The sequence below is a fragment of the Haemaphysalis longicornis genome, unplaced genomic scaffold (genome assembly GCF_048455015.1).
Source record: "Haemaphysalis longicornis isolate Haplotype H1 unplaced genomic scaffold, Haemaphysalis longicornis Haplotype H1 scaffold_2, whole genome shotgun sequence".
Lineage (NCBI taxonomy): Eukaryota > Metazoa > Arthropoda > Arachnida > Ixodida > Ixodidae > Haemaphysalis > Haemaphysalis longicornis.
This window is the reverse complement of record NW_027526295.1, coordinates 107,078,068-107,103,906: the sequence shown is the minus strand read 5'-3', so window position 1 is coordinate 107,103,906 and position 25,839 is coordinate 107,078,068. Positions and strand designations below refer to the sequence as shown.

General features: G+C 46.1%; 1 protein-coding gene across 1 annotated transcript; it reads left to right on the top strand.

Moving 5' to 3' along the window:
- Window positions 1-971: 971 nt before the first annotated feature.
- LOC144168217 (uncharacterized) lies at window positions 972-24,231 on the top strand. The gene is made up of 4 exons (XM_077697250.1): window positions 972-1,097; window positions 18,747-19,095; window positions 21,627-21,859; window positions 23,786-24,231. Exons 1-4 carry the CDS (start codon window positions 1,034-1,036, stop codon window positions 24,229-24,231), a joined length of 1,092 nt encoding a protein of 363 aa, XP_077553376.1. The 5' UTR covers window positions 972-1,033.
- Window positions 24,232-25,839: the final 1,608 nt, after the last annotated feature.

The window sequence follows — 25,839 nt, the reverse complement described above, 5'->3', positions numbered from 1 at the left end:
GGCTGTCATTTTGGGTGGGGTCGAGTGCACTTACACTCAGGTATTGTCATATTTGTTAAATGGCTCCATGTTCTTAAATATTACCACTAACATATTTATTTCTCATTGAAGCCATGCGCTTCACATTTGTGCAAACAAGAAATGCTTGGTTGTGGGTGTAGTATTTACATGGCTTCCAAGACGTTATAAATCAGGACTTTACTTTAACTGTGCAAGCATGACAAGATTTGGTAAATAGTAGCTTCACCTGTGAAGACACAGAACGACAAACTTGAACACAGTCCTGAGTAACAACTAAGCTCCGTCCGTGCCATGGTTTGCCTTTCTTGTTTGTTTCGCGAACGTAGAGGAGCAGCTATCGACAAAAAACTGTACCAACGTGGACAAATCTGAGCCGTTCTAAGGAATGACAATATTATTCATACTCTCAACGGCTACCAGCCGCTTTCTCTGCTTTTACTTCTATTCAATAAACGTAATGACTCTACGTAAACTTTGTAGGTGTTCTATTATTTTCATACGTTTTATATGCGAAAACATACCCTATGATGAGTTCTGTATGTGTCTACGGCCGCGTTTGTGATAGGAGATTATGCTTGTAACCCTAGGCGCGTGGCCGGCAAGCGATGGCCCTTGTTTTTCTTTATGTGTTTCTCACGTGATAAGACAGGACTGCTTCACGAACCGCGCGTTAATCACCGAGTGGGATGCGAAAGGTCAACTCCTTGAGCTCCAATCTGTTATGCCTCGAATGAAAACACCAGTCCGGAGTTGTCCCTAGTTCCGCATAAAGCGGAACTCAAAGTAGTTTACATTGCGCCACAAGAACCGCCCACAGTCCTTGCTCCGCCTCGCGCCTTGCGCAGCCAAATTTATCAGATACCGAACGACCCAACCACCTTCTAGTAAGCTATCTTCCAAGAAGGAAGTTGCCGCACTATAAAAGGGACACAGTTTCCCAAGGAACACATGTAACGCTTGCAAGGACGATCTATATTAAGAATAATCCGGCAGTACGCTTATTCAATTTGTCATGAAATCAGTAGGGTGTTTGGTATGCTGGCTGTTGGCAATCGCTAGGACGGCTTCAGCAGGAGGTGAGTTGCCATTTCGCGCATTATTGTGTGCATAATACGATAGATGACATACGGCGACTTAGCATTCCGTGTCAGAGTTCTATAGATTGAAAGGTCTTTCTACTGATTGCACGGGTGCGCTCAGCAACACACCAGTGCACGAAAACATATACTAAGAGGCCAACGCTCGTGAAGGCAGACAACTGTAATCTGGTTACCCCAACCGAACAGCCACCAAGGTAATCCAGGATAATCATGATATGCTGATGAAGTATACAATTCTACACAATTCGTAGACTGATGACGAATATATGGAGGCACTGTAGCGACAATCGTCAAAACGGACGAATGGGTTAGTTCTCAATATATATCTATATATATTTCATGGTGTCGAACCAGACCCGAACGGAACCAGAGTTTTGCTGGTGCTACCAGCACTCGAACCGTTATTTGTTGAGCCCGTAGAACCCGAACCGGAACTGAACCGATAAAATGCATAACAGTTACCAGTTCACGATGAAATGCTTCCACCTACCGTCTTTGATAATGTGCGGTGCACGGAATTCGGGCTTTTCTCTTCCGCACAAGATCAACTTTGTAACCCTCTGCGCACCTTTCCCCTTCAGAGCAATTAGAACGGTGTCAGCGTTCTATTCGTGCTCGCAGCATGCATAAAGATACTAGCACCAATGTTGATTTCCCATGTTGCTGCTGGTCGCGCGTGTACAAGGCTGAGCGAAGAAATCACGTATTTTCGGCAACCTGCAGCCGATATGAGATATCGACTTTTCCCTTCCTTCTTTGCGACTATGGCATTCAGGCTGCAAGTTTGTTGCACTCCACAACGTCGAAGGCCCACACCCTAAAATTGACTCCTAGTTAGCTTTTATTACATGCATAGAAAGGTCGCAACTTCGAAAGTTTAAATAATCGGCAAGTGTTATACGCAGGCGTGGTTCACTGGCTACGGCGGTGGAAAGAGGCATTTTCGATCCCTGCGTATGGCGGCCGTAGTCCTTATGTGTGCGAAAACCGAAAACGCCTGTGCCGATATTCCGACGGTCCACACTCCCAGGTCGACAAAAACGCTGGAATATTTTTTGAGAAGTGGTGTTCTGCGGGAAAACAGAAAGGAAAGTCCAGCGCTGGGTTAAAAATACTTACATAAAGAGCTCATGCACGAATAGATTAAGCTCATTTTTGTTTCCTTCAGCCATAGATAAGGGCAATGGCAAGAGGAGTTTTCACTAGACGTCACTTCTTTTCTCCAACATTTTGTCATCAGTGCGAAGGTAGCGACCCGCGGCGCGGTGCTTCGAATATTGGTTAATTTTTCAGGACGTGTAGAGCGTAACACTTTGTAACGGCCATTTCATGTCTTACGCTGACGCCACAAGTTTGTTAAAAACCTACCACAGAAGTATGCCAACGCGTTCGTTCTAACATGGGCATGAAGCGTACTTTATAGCTACAAAACTACACACATAATGCGACACATTTTTGAGGCATGATATAAAAACCAACCTTGTCTTCGATATGGGAAAGTTCGAAAAGAAATCTACGATGGCATTTATATTGGCTTTATAATAGGTGCAAGATGCCCGGCTTACCTGCAATGCCGAGCATTTTCAAATTCAACCATTGCTTCTACACAACTAGCATTGACACGAAGGATGAAAGATGATGGAACAATAATATTGCAAAATCTAAATCCTCAGCTTATTTTGATGCAGAAAACGGAACCTGACATTTGGGCATGTATTACAAAATCTGTCATGCTTGTGACGTTTTATTGGTAAGAATGACTTCTACAAACCAAACATAAATACCCTAAATCTTTTAAATGTATGCGAAGTATTCATCGAAAAAATCATGTGGCAATAGCTGCTATGGTTTCTGTATTACCACGGCTAACGTTTTGCAGTTCGCGCGATTTGTTCAACGCGTATGTGACCCGAGTGGACCTTGGCAGTTTTGGTTTTGAAGTGGAAAGCATTTTTTCCTGCTATATGCTTTATTTATTTATTTATTTATTTATTTATTTATTTATTTACTTATTTATTTATTTATTTATTTATTTATTTATTTATACTGCGATCTTTGTTCAAAATCTTAGCAGGGTGGGAGAAACATAATTTACAGGAGTAACTTTCGCGGCAAAACACACACAAACATAGCCCAAAATATACAGAAAACAGAAGAAGATGCATAATGTGAGCAGGTGCGACTCGAACGCAGATAGTGTTTTTTTCGGTTACCGCATTGTTAGAGAGGTTGTTCCAATCGACAATGGTTCTTGTGAAGTATGAGTATTTGAAACAGTTTTGCGTGGATTGAGTGGTGTGACTGTTAGCGTATGTCGGCATCTTGTATCGTAACCAGTTGAAAAGTGAAAGCTGTTGGAGGTGTCAATAGCATACTGTCCAGTAACTATTTGATAGAAAAATTTAAGGCGTAGGATTCGATTCCTCTCAGATACTGTGGGCAGGTTGCTCTTATGGAGAAGTGCAGTTATCGATATATGCCTCATTATATACCTTAGGAAGGAAACACCTGTTGCATCTCTCGTGAAAACGCTCAAAATATTTCTTAGGATGACACAAGGACTGGGCGACAGAATAGCTAGTGAGTCGTCACTACTTCATCCGTCTTCCCTAAGATCTGGTCAAATTGTTTGAAGTTTTTTTTAAATTGCGCCGCTGCTTTTCTGAAAACGGAAGTTGAAATTTTTGTATGTATCTTGATTCTGTGGTCATTTTAAAGTACTAAATAGGTTTTCCTCAGTTCGCTTATAATTCAACTCATCAAACCGGGTGGCGTACCCGTTGAAGGCTCCGAACCGGTTCGCGAACTGTTTCGGTAACTGATTTAGTCAAACCGGAACGAAATGCATTCACCTGAACACGGCCCGTAACCGAACACGTATTTAGTGCAGAGCACTTCACGGGCTCGCCTTGTCGTCGTAGCTCACTCGCTGGGCCCAAGTAGAGCCACGCAGCGTTCCGCCGTAGCGGCTGTCATCGCTGCGTAACCCAAAGGTTTCGAAAGCCAGGGGGTTTATATAGTCATCAGCATTCCAAACTCGTGAACCGCTTGCGCCTGCACACATCTCCCCGTTGTTTAGCGCAAAGAAAACTGTAGGCACAGATCAGGCAAAATATAAGTAATTACCAGCAGCGCCCGCCTTCATTAAGTTAGGAACGCTCGTTTGCGTTGGTTCTATGGTAGTAAGCGACAAAAGTGGCTGTACAACGCCGGCACGAGGTGGAGGAGAAGCAAGCACAACAAGAACAGAACTCCCGCTAGCGCAGTTTCAGGCAGTGGCCGCGTCAGCATTGCGAAGGCGGAAAATTTGAAATTGAGGGGGTGGTAGCCGTGAGCGGATAACGGCCCCACAACCCACTCCGGCGCATCCCTTCTCTGCACTTCCGACAGCTGCCACATTGAGTAGTGGAACGGGATTAGATTGTTTTGGTTCGTAACTGAAATATATATATATATATATATATATATATACAAACTCTATATGTAGCATATGTCGATTTAGACTACCAGTTCTTTTTTTGCGTTTAACTAGGCCTGAAAGCATGCTTAGGCGACTTGTATATACCCTAGAATTATCAGCTCTAATACTGAGAGCGTCTTTAAATACCCCTGGTCTTCATATTACTCTGCAGAACAATCCAACAAACTGGGAGGAAATTACGGTAGAATTTGGACAAATCAGAAGAAAATTATTTTCGGCATGACATCAACTCAATAAAAAAATTTTGTGCAATTCCTGTGTCTTGTTCAAAAAACGGCCAGCAATGGGCCGCAATTTAAACCTTTTTTTCAGAAACGACTGCTTTGATATACAACCGCCCAAGGAAACATAAATGAATTTAGGAAAACCCTCAAATAGGTGTAATTATGTGCATGCCAGAGTGTTTTGGCGGGGTGGCAGGGTTGATATCGACTGATAAGTTTTACGAGGCTTGGAGGATTTTTCCAAGTTTTAAGCCTCATCAACACTGTTAAAAAACGAAGGTGATGAAACACAAGAGACACATTGGCCACCCGCGACTCCCTGAATTCTGTGGTGTACCGTTTAAGCGCATTCCCGGCCTTGCAGAACCCCCTTTTCGCAACCCAGGATATGGCCCGCTTCTAATCAAATCTTCTCTCTGTCTTATATAGCATACACGAGGCATCTTATATAGCCAGCCCCTGCTTTCCTCACAACATTTTGCTCGGGCGTCAAGAGCCCGCCGGGCAGATCTCGTGTTTCGTTATCCGGCTTCGCATAGCACAACCCTGCTCCCCCCCCCCCCCCCCCCCATTTCCTCACCCCTTTTTTCGCGGTCGTCAGGCGCTGGGACAGCGAATCTCCAGTCCCGTTATCGGGATTCTTACGAGCATTGCATTGCGGGAGTTCGAGCATCTGCGGAGGGGCGGCGGCAGCTCGAACAGGTAGCAGCAGACAAGCAGTACTGTACGTGGCGGAGACATCACATTATCCGTCGGCTTTTACAAAAAAGCAAGTCGCCATCTCACTGGCAATTTGATGTTTAAACGGAAAAAAAAACGTTTCTGAGATCTGAGGTATGTATAGGCGCAGAAGTGGCAGGTTCAACTTGGAGCCCTCTTAATTTACTATTTACAAAATTTTATGAGTAACCAAGACCCGCACAATTTACGTGACGTTTGCCATGGTTTTTAAACGACCAGTTGCATGATTGAACAAAGAAAATGGTATTACACTGGCGTGAAGGCCAAAAGTTTTAGCATAAACCTGGAATTACCTTATCCTTCACATCTTATTTTCTAATTGTGAGAATGTGACTCCGGGCATGCCGATTGTTGTTATCGTGGTTACGGAACACTCAAATCTGGGACTTCAGCCCTGAAATTAGATATCGCAGGTTTCGGGGTTCAACGCTATGGTTCAGAATTTTGCATGCACTGACAAAGCGCATTCTTTAGGAGGCATGTAGGTCTGCCGGTCGTTGTCATTTGTAACGTTCGTAAAAAAGCTAATCGCCATCCTAGTCGGTCCACGAGAGGTAGACGTATATGCAATAATACAAAAAAAAAACTATCCCTTAACAACTTTCAAAGGACTTACGTGAAAAAAACCTGAAATCTGGTTTTGTTATTTCTGAGGGTGCCCTTCACAAGCAAGCATGACTTCGAGGTGTGAAAGGACCCCGGGATTACTGAGGAGTTTGTGAAAACACTTGAGTCACTTCAAAATCACAATTGGCTTCATACAGGTCTTCAAAGGGTTAAACGCTCAATATGTCTAGAACAAATGTCGGTGGGTTCACAATAGCAGTCGAAACCAGTTCGATATTTCAGAAGCAAGCAAGGTAATAGGAATTCGCAAGAAAAGGTTATTTTCACTCGCTTCAATTCAATGTTCCGAGTTACTACCTAACCATGTGTGTAGTGTAGTACAAAATTGTCAAGTCTCTAGATTCAGCAGTTTTTGCCGGGCGTTAATGAGGCAACCCGTCCGTAGTCAATGAATGTAAAACACGTCCAGTGCCAAGGTTTTGACAAGAAGACTTGCCTTATAAACCTTTCTCCTCTGTTTAGTGACATCCCAGAAAGACATTCTTTGCCCTGCCAACGGCTAGGAACGTACCTTCGTTGGTATACTTTTCTTCGGTCGCAAAGGACGTTCCAGATAATACGATTCTGAAAGCACGTGAAATTTCTTAAAGGAGCACTGACACCAATTCTCGGCAATAATATTATTGCACAGTTCGCTTCCTTTATTCAACAGAATACCCTGGCTGAAATATGAGCGGCCTGCGACGCGAAGAACATATTGTTCAATTGGATCTCATTTATCGCGCCGACGGAGCAGCGCGCGGAGCGGCACTCAGCAAATGGACATCAGCGTGACATCACCCCGTGAAGACAAAAAAGTGACGCGACAGCGCTCCTCAAAAACTCGGGACGTCACTTCACGCGCGAAGCCCCACGAGCGGCGAGTGGGCACAACCCCCTCTTAAGCGGGCGCCCGTGACGTCTGCACAAAGCGGTGAGGTCAGGCCGCGATTCTGTCATACGCGCCGTTCTGGATGAAAGCGCGGGAATTAGAAATGAACCATTTTCAGGCCGTTCAATGTAATTAACTATCGTGCGCTGAAGTATTTGAAGTGCTGTTTTAGGTTCGCCAGACCATTAGGCATCGACAAAAGCAATAAAAGTTTAACATACTATTTTCGTGTCAGTGCTCCTTTAAGCGTTTTGTATCGTAGAGCACGGTAACCACATTGTTATTATTCCTAGTGTGCCGCCTAATGAAACGCATATTTTTATATTTCGAATGGACACTTGGGTTCCGTCATTACTCGCCATGCGTTTAAGCAAGAATTTTTGTTTTTCTTCCTCGTCCCCTTATTTCTTGTTGTCGTATCTGGGTTTACTTGCCTGTGTAAATTTGACGCGCCCAACCCGCCAAAAAATCGGTTAGTTGCTAGTATGCTCCATTGTTTGCCTATTCCCCTTCCTGCCCGTCTGATGCGCTGCCTTTTACTTTCATATTTCTTTAGCTTGCTGAAATTGCCGGAATAACTGCAGTGTATAGCCTAAATACAATAGAATTTTCGTTAGCCGTCATGAGAGACTTTTACAATTTAAATTTCTTAGCCTGCGGTAGACAAAAACTTTCTATGTTATGTACCCTTAACCGTTGCAATAGCGGCATGTAGGCGGGGATAACTCACTACAAAAAGTTTCCATAGACGCCGGTAGACCGTTTTTGTATGGGTAGAGCCCGAATTACAGGCGTCCCTGCTGTTTCCCTGCAGCGGAAAGTAAATGGCCTGACAGGCCGTCGTATTATGCACGCGCGCTGCGCGTTATGATGCGAATTCAAGGGAGATGTGCTCCCCTCTCATGCCCGTGGCTTGTGTGATCGCTATGTTCAAGTTTTGAAGCGGAGACCGGTGCTACTCACTGCCCTGAGTGTGTCGATATTTGGTGCTTGTCGTTGGCGAGGGTGCCGACACACTGTTTAGTATAATACTCGAAAGAAAACAAGGGCATAGGGTGCTACAGGAGAACGATAAGAACTGAAAACAAAACAATTATAACAAAACTTGTTGAGCTAGTTGGTTCATGCTTATTGGAAAGACTAAAAGGGGGCGTTAACCAGACGAAGACGAAGTAAGACACAAACACGCCTGTATGTGGTGTTTGTGTCTTACTGCGTCTTCGTCTGCTTAACGCCCCCTTTTAGTCTTTCCAATTATTATGTTAAATTTGTCGTTGCTACGCACTACACGTTTCACTATTTCTGGCGCACAGCCGTGTAAACGAGCTGTTCAATCCAGAACTCCCCTTAATGGCATTTTGGCCAAGCAAAAGTGCTGAAACCAAAAGGGGGGGGGGGTGTAAACCGTTTATGTATAAACATATATATATGAAAGGGAGGGAAAGAGGAGTGAATGGACAGCGTACTCCGATAGACCGCGGACCGTCGCCGCCACCTTCTAGCCCGAGATCAGCAGTATCTGACATTCGAGCTGGCAACTGCGCAACTTGCTGTCCAATAAGGGTTCAGGTGCACATCCATTAAGTTGTGGAGTAGTGGTCGCAGTGTCAAGGCCGTGGGGAGCGGGGAGCAAAGAAATCGGGGGACGGCTAAGTGGTTGTCGTCGCATGCGAAGCCAGGCGAGTTGGTATGGATCCGTGGAACAAAACAGCGCAAGGAAGAGGACGATGGCAAGTAGACGCGCCCGTCCTTGTATAGTGTCATCCCGCACCTTGTGCTATTTTCTTCCATACCAGTGGTAAATAGCAGATTGGATTGTTCGCCATATGCGACTGTCGGAGGCGAAGGGTGGAGAGAAGATAACCAGGTGGACAGAAATCAAGTATGAAGTGCTCGGCTGTTGGGCGGTGCCCTAATGAAGATATCGTGGTCCGCGACGGAAGCCACTTCGTTTTCAAAAAATTCCCCCGCATTTCCCCGAGGGGGAGAATGTGAAAGTGCGAATGCACGGTTGTCGGCCCGCTTGCGGCGCTTGCGCTCGGCCCCCGCAGCCCACCGCCTTCTCTTCCATCTCTTCCATCGGGTTTGTAGTATCACGTGTACACCACGCAGTTATCAAGCCGCTATAACGCCGCTGAGTCGCCAACGCACGCCGCTGACGACGTAGTTTGAATGCGTTAAAGATATAAGGCGCGTTACTCACTCTGATATCAGCGTGGCTTCCGTGGCTTAGTCGGTAGCGCGTCGCGCTGCGGCCGCAAAGTCCTCGGATCGAAACCTGGCGCCGGATGCTGTTTCTTTTTTAAATGTAGAGGAGCACTGCGGACGCCAACGCCGCCGACGCCGCCGCCGCCGCCGCCGCCGGCGGTGGATGGTTTGGGGTCGCTTATAAAGAGCATTCGCTCTTAAAAGAAAGGTATGGCGGGGTATTCACGCGATGAGGGTAATGTGAACAGTGAGGGTTCGCTAGGCTGTGGAGTGCCAGAGAGCAGTCTGCATTCTGGAGTACCATCCAGTGGGCGCAGCGGAGGCAGGCTGCTTGGGAGTCTGTGAGGGCCGTGACACCAGGAATCGTCCCTGACGAGTATTGATGGCGCTGGCGGCTTCTGCAGTCTTCGTGGGCGCTGTGTTAGAAATAACGAGTGGGGCTTTGTCGCGACAGAAGTTGGCAGGTACCGGGGCCCGTTGCCGGGGGTATGCCGTGGGCGGCTGGTGCTTAGGTCATTTCCGTGCGATGACATTCACACTAGAGCTAGGAAGTATCGCGATACTATCTCGGAGATAGTTTTGAGTACATGTATTTCAGTATCGAAGTAAATTTGAGCAATATATTTGTGTCACAGTAGTCGAATACCTTTGAGGTGTATCGAATGTTTCTCAGTATTCTATCTCGTTTAAGTATCCCGTTACATTTATTTTCGTGCATGGTTCAGAAGTCGCTTGCATTTCTTCCTTGTTCGGTGGGGTTCGTACCGCCTGGTTTCCAATACCCTCTCAGTTTTACGTATCCTCGCTGACTTCTATGGACGGCACTGTTAGATTGCAATGCTGGACGCGCCGCAGATGAGGCAGCCTGGTAGATTATCGCCACCCCAAAGCACGTGTGTGTGTTCTAGCTCTACGTTCGGGCAGTCACAGAAATGAAAGCAAGGAATTCGGCCAACTGAAGCGCCGATAGGACGCATGTCTGTCAGGTGCGCTAAAAAAGAAGCTGATCGCGATGAAATCAGCGGTACGGCACGGGTCATTCATACTAGACAACTGCCTCACGGACTCTCAGAAGCGGTTTTCTGGTCTCATTAATGGGATACTGAAGTCACCACCGAAGTTGGTTTAAATACATAGATCGGCGTCCCCAGAAAGCGGATATACCACTCGCTGGGGAAGTACCTCGCAAATATTAGCGTAAGTAATCAAAAAGTGAAGCTCCAGTCTCCCCGCAGATAGACATGATCGGTGAGTGAGCAGATTGGCCCAGAGTCATGTGACAAACTACAAAATCGGAACCCTGCGCTCAAGCTCTAAAAAACATAAAATCTTTGTTTGCACGTGACATTTCATAAGTAATAAGATATTATAGGCTGTATTCACGGGCGAGGCACGCATGCAGGCAATCATGTGGGTGCGCCGTCACTATTTTCGTCGACCTCTACGGGATGGCGGCACTTGTCCGTGCTAAGCACATGATGCGCGTTGGACGTTCCAAACTCTACCCACCGAACGCAAAGTAATTCCGGACTCCAATGTTAGTGCGAATAATGACCTCTCTTTTGACACTACGATTGAGAATCGGGTTAAAACGGAGCAGACGACGCACGTCCATGCTTTCTTTTTCTGCGGCGTGCGGGCGCAGTGGCACAAAATTCGCCATGTGCGGGGCCGTTTCCAGTGTTGCCAAGCGAAGAGACTGTCGGTTAAACGTTTCAGTGAATACCATCTATAAATGTACAGGTATAATTCAAGCCGTGCCAACATTCGCAAGCAGTCAACCTGTGGCACCAGTGGCCGTTGCGATTGTTATTTCAGGTTCGGCCTACTCACATGCTGGTTATCTTCTTGTTTACATCATCGCGGCAAGTAGCGCGCCGACCTTCCACTTGTCCGCTCTTCTACCGGCAGTAATTTGTATCTTACAGAAAAAGGGTTTGCTCCCTTACGTGGCGCTGTCTTCCAGAACGAAGTTTTGCACCCAGGCCGGCGGCCGAAACTGTTGGTTGATTGAGGCCGCGTTCCCTTTGCGATGAAATTGAAGGCGTGCTCTTTCGGGCGGAACGATACTTACTATGGCCGCGAACCATTGGGTATCTTTCTGTTTTTGCTTTTACGGCCCGGCTGCACCCGGCTGTGGTATTTGTGTCCCAAGTAAAGCGCATGTTCCTTTCTTTCTTATGCCGCGCGGGTTGGTTATCTCATTTGATAGGGAGAACGTTTCAGCATAGCGCCACCAGCCTAGAATAGTCTTCTTTTATCTGCAGTGTTCTCGATGTGAATCGACGGTTCCAGAAACACCCGCGCCGAAAGATAAATGCCAGCAGAGCAGACGCCTCGGCCTGCGATTCTCCGACACCCTGCCTGCGCACGTCACTTTGTTGACTGCTGCTTTGCCGCCTGTGCATTCTTTGTTGGGGGAGCACAAGTTCGCTCCAATAAACTTGTTTTTCCTTCAAGACAGCTGCGTCGTCTCCGGCTACGTAGCGCTATATTAGAATTATCACTAGCGACGATTCAACCCTCACCGGGTATGTGGCGTGTGCGCAAATTAAAAAAAAAAAAAACTTCTCGGCTTGCGGCGGACTGGAGCGACTTGTTGGCCCCCGTAAATAGCAAGAAGCGAGTGCTACTCTTACGACGAACAAGAGGTAATCAATCACCTATTAAGTTTGCGCTTCGGCCTGAAAGCGCATGTCGTGATGACGTGTTTGTTCAAAACCATTTTTTCATTGTCTCGGAATAGAATAAAATTATGCAAAAAATTTGATCTTTCGATTCAGGGCATTGTGTGCTTCAATGGCTCTACTACCGAGCGTAATTAAGCAAAATGATATTTGTTTCATGTTATGCAGGTTCTTCATTCCGTACTGGCACCAAGGCGTTTGTTAGTAGTGGTTCGGGGCTCGTATAAGCTAGAGACAGATCTGCAGCTGATCGGCTAATAGGCAACTCACTTCGCAAAACATTCAATACATGCCGCAATAAGCGATACCATATCGGGACGGATGAGTGATAAAACTCGCGCTGCGGCGCCGACGTAGCGGCCGCACAAATTTAGCATTGTACGCTAGTTACAAGATAAATTAAGAGATGGCCCCACACGTTCATCTCGAGTGCATCGAGGCGACTAAAACCCGCCTATCTATAACGAGAATGGAAATCGAAAGAGCTCTCATATCGTCGTTCGCGCTGTGGTTGCGCTGTCCGCTAGACGTTTTGTAGGTAAAGTAAATGTCCGCGCGGCACATTTACATTGTTTAATTACCATCTCACGTCCCGTACGGCACCAAGATTGGCGCACAGAAAGTGTCAGGTAATAGAAGTGTGGGGCGCACGAGTTGTTTTTCCGTATGCGCCAAGTGCGCGACCAGCAACTCCGGCGGCCGCGATGGTTCGGTGAGTAAGTTTTAGTTTTCCTGATAAACGATACCGTCTGTCTCACTCGCTTCCGGCAATCGTTGGAGTCACGCGAAACGTCATGAAATGACGCGAGGAATGAAATGCGTTTTTGAACTACCAATTCCTCGCCAATTAAAGCATCCTTCACCAGCGAATAAACGCTGGCAGGGCTCTGGCGCAGTTTGACTTCCATCTGAGGGAACTTGCTATTCGCCTCCAGTGTCCCTTTAAGGATAGAAAACGAAAAGGCATAAATGCATCGTTCCCGCACCCACACTTGCGAATCTGGTGGGCCTGAAAGGAAGTTGCCAGAGCTTCAGATTTCGATTGATTGATTGACTGTGTGGTTTAACGCGCCTACGCAACGCAGGCGATGAGGCGCGCCGTAGTGGAGGGCTCCGGATTAATTTAGCTTCCGATTTCGAAAGCTCGCTTTTGCGGGCTGAAGAAACCCCTGGACCTCGTCATAAGGATTCGGGCTACGAGGTGTCATAAGCTACGATGAAGCAGGGCTGCTATTACTTTGAAGATGAAGATTTCTCGACATCAGGACGGCCACAGCAGACGCATCTTCGAGCGGAAGTCTTTCGATGCCTTGACGGCCCGAGGAAGGATTTCTTCGTGATACAGGACGTTCCAGCCACGAAGGCGGCGTTTGTTCTTTATAACACAAACGTCTGGTCTGCTGCAACGGTAGCGAGACTGTTATCGTTTGCGATACTCATACTGACAGCAAAGTGACGTTGTCCGGAATACAGCTTGTTTGAGAAGCTGCTTTTGCTTAAGTGGAATAATGTTGTTTTCTAAGGGGGGGGGGGGGGGCACAAGGCGTGAAGATATGTCATTTTCTTCAAGATTATATTGTAGGGATTACATTTTCTGCAAGTATTGGTTTTAAAATACCTAACGCTTGGCCTAAATACCTAACGCATGAGATCGCCGAAATATAAAAAAAAACACTTAGGTATCTCTCTCTGTGTCTTTCAGCTGTATTCTGGAATACCTTTTTTGTGTATCTATACAAGTATATCTGAAATATCTGGTTACGTAAAACATGCACGTATCTGTATTTGGGGAGCCCAGGCTGTTTGTGTCATGGTATTTGTATTACAGAATACATTTTAAAGATTTGTTCTATACCCTAATTCACTCTTAAAGAAGCGATGTGGGTATAAGGAGTCTGCGCCGCAGGTCGGCATAGCTTACAGCGCAGGTGTCGGCTCTGTGGGGTAAGCTGTAGTCGGCGGTTCCCAGACAGTTTATCAAACGCCGTTTTATCGAACGCCGTTTTATCGAAAAAATGCCCGTTTTATCGACCGCCGTTTTATCGAATGCCGTTTTATCGAACCACCTACGGCCGTTTTATCGAAAGTGGGATTTCGCTAAGTTCGAGGTCCTTTTCAGTGTTTATTTGGTCGAATTGGGAGTAACCAAATTCAGAGATATTTTTCTACGATCATGTATTTGCTGTGCATTACACAAAATAAGACTCAAATACAATCTGGAATGTTTTGTGCAGTTTTGTTGCTTTCGACCACCGTTTTTTCTTCGCACGATCGTTGATAGGGTCCAAGGGCGTAAGCTCGATTTTTGTATTATTACCAAACTAGTGCATAAAGGCCACCCTTAACCCCGTGCTTATGTATCAGGTGTGTATGAGTATATTAGGCTAATATCTATCTCTAGAGGGCCCAGTGCAAATGAAACAATAATGTATATTTTGACCATCCTCTGGTCTGTGCTTATTCGACGTTATAATATTATCTGATAGCCTTGCCGTTACAATGAGCACGCTTGGTAAGCTACGCACTAACTGTGCGTTCGTAGAGAATCCTTCCAAACCCAGCAAAGGAAAACAGGGGATACTAAATAGTATCTCTGTGACAAGTTGTATTGTGGAGACGTGAAAGCAACAATAAAAGTACAGAAACAATATTCTGCTCGACATAAGACCCCATGATCAGTTTTTTAAGTTGTGGGCAACAGCTCGGAGGAAGTCGCTGGTCGCCATGTGTCGCCCATTTCCCCAGAGACGCATCAGCTTTTCTTCCCTCAGTCGAAGTGCGTTCTTCTGCCTCCCTGCTTGCTGGTCGCGTAAGCATGCCTCCAGTCGGTCGCTCGTTGCCGCCTCTTCGCGCTGCAGCGTGCACAACAAGCGCCAAAAGCCGGGGTGGGCAGCACCGACAACCTCCAAGAGACGGCTGTGCCACCCCTCGGTAGCATTGTTCCCACGAGGTTGTCCTTCTGCGATGAGGTTGTCAACAGACCAGAGGTCACGGGGAAACCGTGGTGGCGCCCGGATGACGATGTCGCAAGGAAGTTGGCGCGGTTTTCCTACCACGTAGTTCTTCTCGAACCATTCCAAGAGGCCTGACGCTGATGGTTGGAAGTTCGTTTTTATTTCATCATACCCCTGAAAAAGTGAAAAAGAAAGGAGTAAGCTTTTTGCGGCCCACATTATAACTGGTGACGTTACTTACACTACGGATCCTGTGGGGCGGCAGGAACGCCAAAGCGCACCATTGACGCACGTTGCTTGAAAAGTCGCCATCGTTTGCGTATAAGCTTTGGAGGCCGACTGTCGGCACTCTCCTGAAAACATTCTGCGACAAGTGGAAAAAACATCCATGGTGTGCGCTATCCTTGAAACTTCGCCTTGAAGCGCTCATTGCCGCCGCTTCAAAATCCGTGATTACGAAGCCTGGTGAGAGAACAAATCCGTGGTGGCTGGCAGCTTGGACGAGCACCTGAGTGCATTAAAATACGGAAAAGTGATTAACAACGTGAGACCTAAGCAGCCGAGAGTATTGAAAATAATGAAAGAGTGGGAGGTACTCACTGTGAATAAATGAGTGTAGGCTTCCTCAGTCTTCGACGACATCAGAGTGTATGCGAATGGGAACGAAACCGCCCGGTCACCAATTTTCTTTACACCATGAAAGGTGTAAAGCTGGTAAAAGAGTCTCGGCTGTTCCGTCAGAGAGCATGGTAGGGGACTGAAACAAGCAAAAAAAGTTGAAAACCATAAAAGCAAGTGCAAGTGCAAGCGAACTGGTACATACGTATGCAAGGTGCTCAAGCCCCTCAGAAGTCACGAAAAGAAGGAGCCTCGTTCCGTCAGTGCAGACCCCATCATACTGCAAACAGGTCTTGTTGCCGCTCATTTTAAATGTATCCGGAACCGTTAGAGTGCTCAAATCAGCAGGCTCGGGAGGAAAGTGTGCGGCGCGAGCACGGCCTATCACTTTACGCAGTGTGTCTGGGCATCCCAGAGATTGGCGTCCTTCCTCTGACATTGAGGTGGAAACATTCTGAAAAACACAAACAACATTAGTTACATCTAACAGAGCACAGTATAAAGACTGTTACCTGGATAATTAGCGGTGGAGGAGCTGCAGAGGCCACGGCCCTGCTTTTGATGGTTTCTTTGGCCCGTAACACGTCGGCCCTCGTAGCGTCCGGAAGATGGTTGTGTTCCTTTCGTCCTTTCTCGGTGTGCTCACCTCTTTCGCCGTCGTATAGGGTCACCATCCGACCGCCACACTCTTTGTAACGCTCACATTTCCAGTAATACCTGGCGTTCACCTTCTTGTCCACAATATAGCCGTACCCATCAGCACAGAGCTTTTCCTTTCCACGTACAGTTTTCGTAAGCTCCATTTGAACTCGCAGCGTTGGTGTCAACTAGATTTTTACTAGATTGTGGTCAAAAAATCCCAACATATATATCCTTCCCAACCCTGCATGGTAGCGTGGTCCGGAGCCTTGTCCTTCCCCAATAAGTCTGGCCACGTGGTTTGTTCGCGATTCCGACCGTGACCATCTGGCCGCATTGTTTCCATCTTGTAAAGATATGGTTTAAAGAACTATGAATAGATTAGTGCTAAGTGAATGATCGGGGAATCGGAGCAAGGTGGGGATAGTTGGGTGGGGGGAACTCTATTCATGCGGCGCTTTGGCGCTGTACATCTGGAACCAATTGGGAAGGACTTCTCGAAATGGTAGGATAAGTGGAACCAAAACCAAGTTGTCGGAAACAAGATCCCAAGAACAGGGAGATACTATCTTCAACCTTGTAGTTAGCCTGTGAACGTGTTTCTGGAAGCGCCATTATGACACAGGCGTACGACGGGGAGGGCACTATGAATAGAGACACCCCCGAAAAGAAAAAGCAGGTGGCATAAAAAAGCTAAAAGAGGAAAGGGTGTGGGCGGAAAACACGTGCAGAAAGGTGCGGGCAGAACGTTGCGGAGGTTCGGTGACCCCCAGCAACTCCGTGTGCATGAAAAAGTAGGAATGCAGAAATCCCAAAGTTGTGAAGACAAAGTTTGGGCCCGACGTGGCGGAAGGACAAATGCAGAGAACCCGGTTGAAGGTGATAAAGCAATAAAATAAACAAAACAAACAAATAAAACAAAAAGGCTGGGAAAAACACTTTCGATAAAACGGTGTCGATAAAACGGCCTCGATAAAATGGCATTCGATAACACGGCGTTCGATAAACTGTCCGGATCCAGTAGTCGGCGTGGTTGGTTGTTTATTTGGCCCTCCATCAATTCACTGAGAGCGATGTAAAGGCCGAGTGGCAGTGGTCGTTTCGTGAGGGGTTCACCGGGAAGGTAAGAGCCTTTTTTAAGAAATGCTAATTAGGATGTTGTTCTCAGCCTGCTCTTGCGGTTTGCGGGGGAAATAAAAGGCTCATAAGTGATTTAGCTTGTAAGCGTCTGCTCGTACAAGGCTGTAAATCTCACCTTGATTTGAGGGCGTGAAGTCGCCCGCATATTCGCGGCTGACGCGGTGTTAGTACGAGAAAGTAGTTTGTAGACGAGCGACGAACTGCGCCCCTGAGCCGCCATGGTTGTAGTGACCCCCCCCCCTCCCCCCCAGTACGCAGTGCATTTACAGCATGGATTCATGCTGGGCGGTTCATGGAAAGTGGTAGAGATTTGTGTCAGGTTGGTGGTCACTCACCAGTCCTACCTCAGAGAACGAGGTGTGTAGCTTTGGGCGGAGCAGAAGACAGTCTGCACGCGAGAAGTTATTGCGGGATAACGTCGACTGCTTAGTGTAAATCGTCCCGTTTTTAACGTGCGAAGCCTGTGTTGGTGCAGATGGTGCGATAATCAGCATACAAAGCGTGATGGATGTCAGTTATCGGTGCAAGTGGCGCCGGAAGGTTTTGGAGTGTGATGTAGAAGAGCAATATAAGGAGATCACCGACCTCTGGCTTGTTTTCGGTGCGGGGATGTACAAGCGTTGCATCTTTGATGCCCCGGTGTGTAAGGTGACGTTCATGTTTGTAAGGAAGGTGCGGCAAACGATCTTTGTATCCGTGTCTTATCTTTTGCTTTGAAACTGTCCGATCATGAAGGTCTAGGTTACGTTGTCCTAAGTCGCTCTGACATCCCCCTGACATAAATGAACGCTATGTAGTTTTCTGAGAAACGTCGCAGTCAGAAGAAAAATTCCTTTTGGTACAGTATTCACAGCCAGGACCAAGCCTATTTAGGGCAGTCGCTCTACCAACTTAGCTAACCAGGAGGCTATATATAGCGCGAGAGCAAACTGAACGGCAACTCTTTTCAAACTTGGCGACAAACTGATCGACAACTGCAAATTTCAGGGAAAACTCTGACCGAGGTGAAGTAAGTTTCTGCGAAGAAAAAATTGACATACACCTGAAATGCACTTGTAGGGCAGCAAAGTGGGGCTATACAGGTTTCTCAGGTATTCCTCGTGTACTAGGTGTATCTGTGCACACATGGAACGAAGGGACCATATATTAAGGTCTGGAAAAAGCGTGTACTCTATGCACGGTCCAAACGCGAACCCCTAATGTTTGCTGCTTATTTCAGTTTCCTATATGGGAAACCATAAACCAGAAAATGCACTACCGGGAGCCAGAAATGAGCTCCAGCAAAAACAGTATGTAAGCGTTTCGAGAAAATACTGAGCCAACGCAAAAGCGTGAGAGCAAAAGTGCTGAAGCATGATTTAGATTGCATGTTAAGCATTGGTCGCCGAGTGACTGCCTTCGTATTTTCAACCTATACTTTTCTCCACTGTTTCAGAACCCTCGTGCGCGTATCATGACACGCTTTTCGATATTGGACTCGCGAAAGTGCTCAACTCAACGCAGTTCGACGCGCTTGCACTCGCTGACATCCGACAGACATTTGGTGGCTTCTACGAGGTCGACGTCCGGCTCCATTCCGGAACTCTCTACGGACTCCGCAATCTGCGGAGGGCCGTGAGAAACTGCATCCTGGCGGAGGACAACGGCGTTCATGTGGTGCTCCAAGTGGAAGGAGGCCCCGTCCACGTGAGCTACCGAGGCTCCCTAAGGTCGACCTTCAAGGACGCCAGAATCAGCGTCGACGTCGTTATCAATCACCTGGACATGGCCCTATACGCGAGGGAGTACGTTTCACCACATTCATTGCATATTCACATTCATTGCACATTCATATTCAATGCAGAAGTTAAATGCAGACGAAGGGAAGGGAACCTGTAACAATGGGCGACGCAGCGGGCGCCAGGAATGCGAAACAGCAGCGCCAAAGCGGCTGCCGCAGGCGCAAATAAAGCCTTCTTTGGGGGTTAAGGTGCGAGCGATAACGGCAAATACAAGGCGAACGAATGGAATAAGCTTCGCAAGGTGCTATCCCGAGTTTCGGGCGAATGGTGACGGGCATAGCTTGTAAGCACAACAACAAAAGTTTGAATTCGGGTGACGCCTTCACGTTACGAGAAACTTCTAGGCATCCCCGAAATGTTTGAACGCGCTTGACCTAACTCAATTCTCCGGATTATTTTCCGGCTAAGTCAAATAAAACTATTGCGGCGGACGAAGGAAAGAAACAGCACGGTCGTTGCATGGTCTCCTTGAATGAGGGAGCAATGACACAACACCAGGCTTACATTACGGTTTTTAAACAAGAACGTGCGAGTTGAGTGTCTGTATTCTTTGCATAAAATGTTGATATATGCTAGAAAATGGGTCTATGGAATACCTGCGCCATTCTCTGGATTCACAAAAGGGTTCTGAATTGACTGCATACGAAGTATGCAGTCACTTACCATTGTTGAGATACCTGAACAATGCTTGCAGGAGTGGCACATTAAGAAACGTGTCTGGCAAGAGAAAGTCATATTTAAGTTAGTACCCTTGCGCGTTAAAAGGGACCTTGAATAGCACCCCGACGGCGCCAAAAACTCCCAACAATCGCTCAGAAGAGCTCGAGTAATAATCTCCTGCACGAATTTTGCCAAATCTGATCAATATAAAAAGTGATCTGATATCAAAACATGTCCCACTTCTTTTCCTCTCTCTCGCGACCTTTGTAGCGCACGGGAAGTTACGGCGTCTTGGCTAGCAACGCTTACTGTCTTTACCTTTAACACGCCGTCCTACCACTACAAGACGGCGCTATACTTTTAAGGAGGTTTCGATAAATTTGTGAGGTTTAGGTTTCTGCCGTGGTAAGGCCTTCAGTGTGCAAAGAGGATGGTGGCGTCGGTTATACGTTCGAAGAAGTGTTACAATTACCATGGGCGGGGCTTGCCAGTGATACTGCCGTACATTCGTACTCCTGCTTGCGCAAAGCGGAACTTCAAGAAACGAAACAAAAGTGACGGATTTTCTCTGATCACGTGGGTTACATTTTGGTTGGCCATTCAGGGAGCGAGTCTACGAGGGCAGCAGCCACTGGCAAGCAGTACCTGATTTTTTTAAACCTCTCAGCGTACCTACGTCTCTTGACACAACGATAATCGCAATAAAAATCGCCGCGAAACCCAGTTGCACCAAGCGCTTCAGTGAAAGCTTTGAACACCTGTTTATCTCCAGCAGGTAGTGTGTTTGAGGGCTAAATAAGAAACTCCCACTTCAAAATAACTACTACATTACGTTGCACGTCGCAACTACAAATTCTGGGAATGCGGCTTTTGGGATTTATTTTCAGGTAAAACCAAAATAGAACCAAACGAAGCGTCAAAATGGCAATCAATTCAGGCCACAAAAACCTACGTATTGCATCCACTGTGTTTCTTTTGTGGACTTTGGAATCATGGCTCAAAGAAGTGGTGAACTATGGTTCCGTGATGCTGCTGGGGCATTTGGCAAATACATTATTTTTATGTTCACAGACCCTGTCTTGAGAAGAGCCCTTGGGTTTAAGAAGGATAAATTTGAAGCAATGCGTTCTTGTCAAAATCATTTATTTATCTTTGTGGAGGTGAAATTATTCTTGCTCTAAACAAGATTTTAGTCTAAAGCAATAGCTGAGAAACATGCGATGACTTCTAAAGGCATGCCTTTAGTTGCAATATTGACAGATGCTAGAGTCCTGTTTTGCACACTCAGTGTTGACTGTATTATTTGTTGTTTTTATCCTTTCGTCTGCGTACGCTAACATGCCATGGCATCACGTACATTCTTGTCACCTGGTTTGGATGTGTGGTTTATGACAGGAAAAAAATACGGGTTTTCTTACCACTGTATACAACACGCTCTCTTTTTTATTGTTCTTCATCTTAGTCGCGTGTTAGAAAATTTTTCCGTTATTTTCTCTATAACTGTTGTCTTCTTTCTGATAATTCATCAAGGGGAAATGGTGAACCTGCAAGACTTTCCGGGTTCTTCAATCTCAATTTCTCTCACAATGGCAAGAAAATCAGCCTAATAAACGTGTAATTAACAAGATACATCTGTAACAATTTCTAGGGCATCATAGATGTTTCTTAGGTACTCCGGCTCCCAGGTACTACACTACCTGTCCGAAAGCACATTTGTTTACAGTGGTGTTCGTAACACTTTTTACAGTCAATACATTCTGTTTTCGCATGATCAGTGAATAAAGTGGTATTTGTGTTATTTCCCCGCTTGTCTTAGTGTGCGTGTACTATAGAGGTTGACGCTTCGTCTCTATTTTGCTCAACTTCAAACGCAGGCCCTTCCCTTCAAGGCTTCAACTCAAGGTTTTCGCGCTTGAGAACAGTCGGGCCCGAGTTCGGGTCAACAACTTGGGCTCGTCAAGCTTCATTTTCGACATTGCAAGGCGATTATCGCAAGAATCCCTCGAACATGAGATCTCCCAAACAGTGGGACCAGTGTTGAACAAGATGTCGCACCAGTTCTTCGGCATGGTGGAGCTGTACGCCAAGAACGGAACTAAGATCGGAGGTGAGATTTCCTACAAAACAGAGAGATGTATATATCACATGCAAAGTTCAGTCCATGAACAAACGCATTAGCACAGGCGAGGAAACGTTAAAGCGGTAGAAGGGTTTAGCTTTGAGAGCCCTAACATGCTACTAATAAATGTTGCTACTAAAATGTCGCGACTGCAAAGGCATGGAGACATGCAGAAAACTGTCGACGAAATATTTCCACCTTTTACTCATCCCAAAAACTTCACCAGGGCTCGTTCCTGCGTTCTGTCATTATTAAGATGCCTTTGTCACATTTATGACCCCTGTCTTGAGAACTAGTAGCTGCGCCGGGCAGAATACTAACAATGTCTGATCCTTTGTGCAAGGCTAATGTAGTTTCTGTGGAGAATGTCGCAGTTGCGCTTGGACCTTTATAGAATTTGTTTTCTGAACCGCACTTTAACTACTGCCTAATGGTTCATATGCATCACGACCTACCTATCTGAGGACTTTGGTTCTGCTACAGCGCTCTTCATTTTTCTACGGAATTCTTCACTGGTCAATACGTGATGGGGCGCAAATAGTGCGACCCAAACTCTGAAGCAGCAGCATAATTTCTCGTTTTCTTTCCATTCGCTGTTGTTTCCCTCAGTGCACGGCACTGTAAGTAACGTTTCTCCAAGACAACAGACTATCATGGTAGACAAACATGTAGCACACGAACGGCAGAGCAAGGTCGGAATGCAGGCGACCTTACCAACGATGATCTACTTCCGGCTGGTGCTTGCTAATTTTTACACTAGCATAATAGCCGGAGGCCTTGAAAGAGAGTAAAGCTGTGGAATGGCGAAAAGCCGAAAGGTGTGGCCCTGCTAGGGGTCTGAAAAGGTACGTACAGTACTTTTATTCTGGTAGGGGTGCAATTGGCGAATACAATTGTTTACCCCAGTAATGATGGTGTGGAAAGCGTAGCATTACCAAAGGCAAGGGCTTTTCCTGTAGTTGGATATCATCGACTCGTTCGTAACCACTTCACAGGCCAAGAGGGTGAGTGAGAAGACGTAATGGCTATACCCAGTGCTAAGAGACATAGCACCCCTGTATGTTCTGCATTAGCTTTCCTCGCGTCCTGTACCCTTTTAAGGCGAAAGCGGGAAGTTATACTTTCCGCAAAAACCGTAGTTTTTTTTAATTGGCATTTTCCGGTCATGGAAATGATTACGGCTTGAAAGATTAAATAAAAAACGCATGAACCCTCCGATGGGATTAGAACCCCGGTATCCACAGTAGCACCCGAATGTTCAGCGCTATCTGCAAGCATTTCCAGGATATAAACAAATGTTGTAGTCGTTGTTGTTCCTTATTTCGCGGTGCATACCCACTTGAGGATTGCCAAAGTGTCGAGAGTTTTAAGGAACTCATGTGTCCGCTTCACAAAAGCATGACTAGAAAACCGACAAGCTTTATAGTAGTGCGTGCTACTTGACTTCTGAACGTGGTGGCACGTGAGTAGAAGAAAAGAAGCCGGTTGAAGTAACTCGTGTCTAAAGATGAAGAAACAACAGCAAGAAAAGAGAAGCAAATACTATGTAGCATAACGAACATGTCAATAAGCAACTCCTTGCTTTCGCCTTCCAAGCAGCTAAGCAGACTTAAGTTCACCGAGAAATTTTCGTTGTTCTATTCGTGCTATGCTGAATCCCTGAAAATTGTGCGGCGATAGTTGTAGTGGTTTTGTAAATCAGCAACACTTATTTTCTACGTCGTGGTCCTGGTGTTGTATTGCCAATACGAGTATTTCTATTTTGCAGTAGCCGTTTTGCACGCGCTTGAAAAGAGTGTGATCACGACCTTTTTTTGGATGCTTCTTTTTCGTTGGTTTTACCGTGTTGCATTATCAACTCAATCTAAGAGACGATATAATTTTGTGCTTAATTTTTTCTTGACACACTTGCAGATATTATGCAGCCACTGCCTGAACCTGAGTTCGAGCCATCTTTCCTTGTGAACATCATAGCGAGCAGGCTTCGCAATCAAGACCTGGGACCAGAGATCTTCGTTCCGGTTCTGTGGGAAAACACAAGCGCATTGGGCATTTTCGACCTCTGTGCCCGGCGCGTTATTCTCGGCGCTGGCCTTGATCCTTTGATAATCACGGACGCACCCGAGGCCACCTTTGGAGAGCAAACAATTCAGATATCCAACGTGTCGGTCGAAGGACTCGCCAATGTACGCCGAGGTGGGGATAATTTCGTTAAGATTGAGCAGTGTGGTCTCGTTGCTCGGGTCGCACTAACTTTTGAGAATGTCAAAGTGCAAATCAATGGTACCAAGTTCTGGATGCCAGTCACCGTGGACGTGGACATTGAAGCCTTTGAAGTCTTCCTGAATGTCACAGAGTGAGTACCACCCTTAACTATGTATATTAATTCCGTTTTATACCGACTAATAACTGAAACAATTCGTGTACAGGGGCCCTAAATTCAGTTGTAAACATTGTCTAATTACCTGACCACACTAATATATAAAGAGTAGTTTCCACCACATGCATTTAAACGAGCACTCGGAAGTGTCGCGTTCCTCGCGCTATCTTTCCTCTTGACGCGGTCACGCCCACTAGGGCGGTGCTGTTACATAACGGTACATACAGTGGATTTCTAGCTTGTGAACTCGTACAACCCGTGCGTAAACAAGAAATAAGTCGACCTTATTGGTGAAATCAGTGAAAATAAGTATTTTGAAGGCTGAAATGGTATAGCAAAATATTTCATTGGGATAGCGAGACATGTAGCGATACATGGCATATAGAGCAATGATATATCGAGACATTGCCAGCATGCATTGGTTGGTGTCAAGGCAGCAATTCTGCATGATGTTTTGATTACGTGAGCATGCAGCATCTTGGCAAGATTCATCTGTAAATGCCTGCCGTCATTTAACACAACGAGCGAAAACCAAACAACATTGTAGCTCAGAGATCAGTGTTCGAGAGTGAACTGGGCGACGTTGCCAACGAGAAGTCAGTCGATGCGCGCCTCCTGTCGCTTTTTACTGCCCTTACTTACTCGGTAGACTTTCCGCGTGCTCCGGCTTGGGCAGTGTCTGTCCGGTAGCGCCCATTCGACGAAAATATATTAAATGACTTTCACAGTCGCTTAGAAGAAGTTCGCCAGCACGCGCCATACCGCAGATGAACGGTCGAGCTAGGCATTCCTACCGTTCCCATGTGACGAGATACTCCCGTGTTTTCAAAGACTGACCAACGAATCGTTAATTCATCTTTTTGCGCCAGCGATTCCTTATCACTAAAAAATACGGACTTCCTAAAAAGCGGAATTATTGTTTGCAGGGCTTGAATTGCATTATGATCCTACAGGCAAGATTTGAACGAACAGAGTGCAGTGTCCCGAAACAACAGTCGTTATAGTATGACCAGATATGATATTTTGCCAGATGTTTGTTATAAATATTTCGGTAAAAACAGTCCGTTGAGCATAAAACAAATTTTATCGTGAAGTATACTGTTGGTTATTTCAAGAAATGCAACGCGCCTTAGGCAATTTTTGTGCTTCCTTGCCCAGAAACCCAAGACGTGAGATTTTGCTGTTCTACATGTATTACATGACCTATGCTAGCAGGGTATACCCAAGTTCGAGCATGTATATCCTAAAATTTTGATACACGATTACCTATACAAAACTTTATACGCTTTTTAAGCAACACCGCGACTTCCAAAGCTGTTACCGCGGTGCTTACAATTTTAGGCTGCGCGAATGATTAGCTATCAGAAAATGTCTGGGCTTTTTACACAATATGGACTAGAAAATGTCGCAGAGGCTCTTTCAATTGTACATTCACTACAATAAGTATCATCATCTAGCTTCTGGCGCACTCGGGAGATCTCTCGTTAATTAATATTGCTTCATTGTATCTCATACTTGTAATGCCGCTGTCATTACCTTTGGGAGGCTTTTTAATTGTTTTAAATACTATCGCTCCTAATGTTAGCCT

Coding starts and splice junctions, on each gene's coding strand:
- LOC144168217 (XM_077697250.1), top strand. CDS start 1,034: ATGAAATCAGTAGGGTGTTTGGTATGCTGGCTGTTGGCAATCGCTAGG. Junction 1,098..18,746: donor TAGGACGGCTTCAGCAGGAG/GTGAGTTGCCAT, acceptor CCACTGTTTCAG/AACCCTCGTGCGCGTATCAT. Junction 19,096..21,626: donor ATGGCCCTATACGCGAGGGA/GTACGTTTCACC, acceptor CTTCAAACGCAG/GCCCTTCCCTTCAAGGCTTC.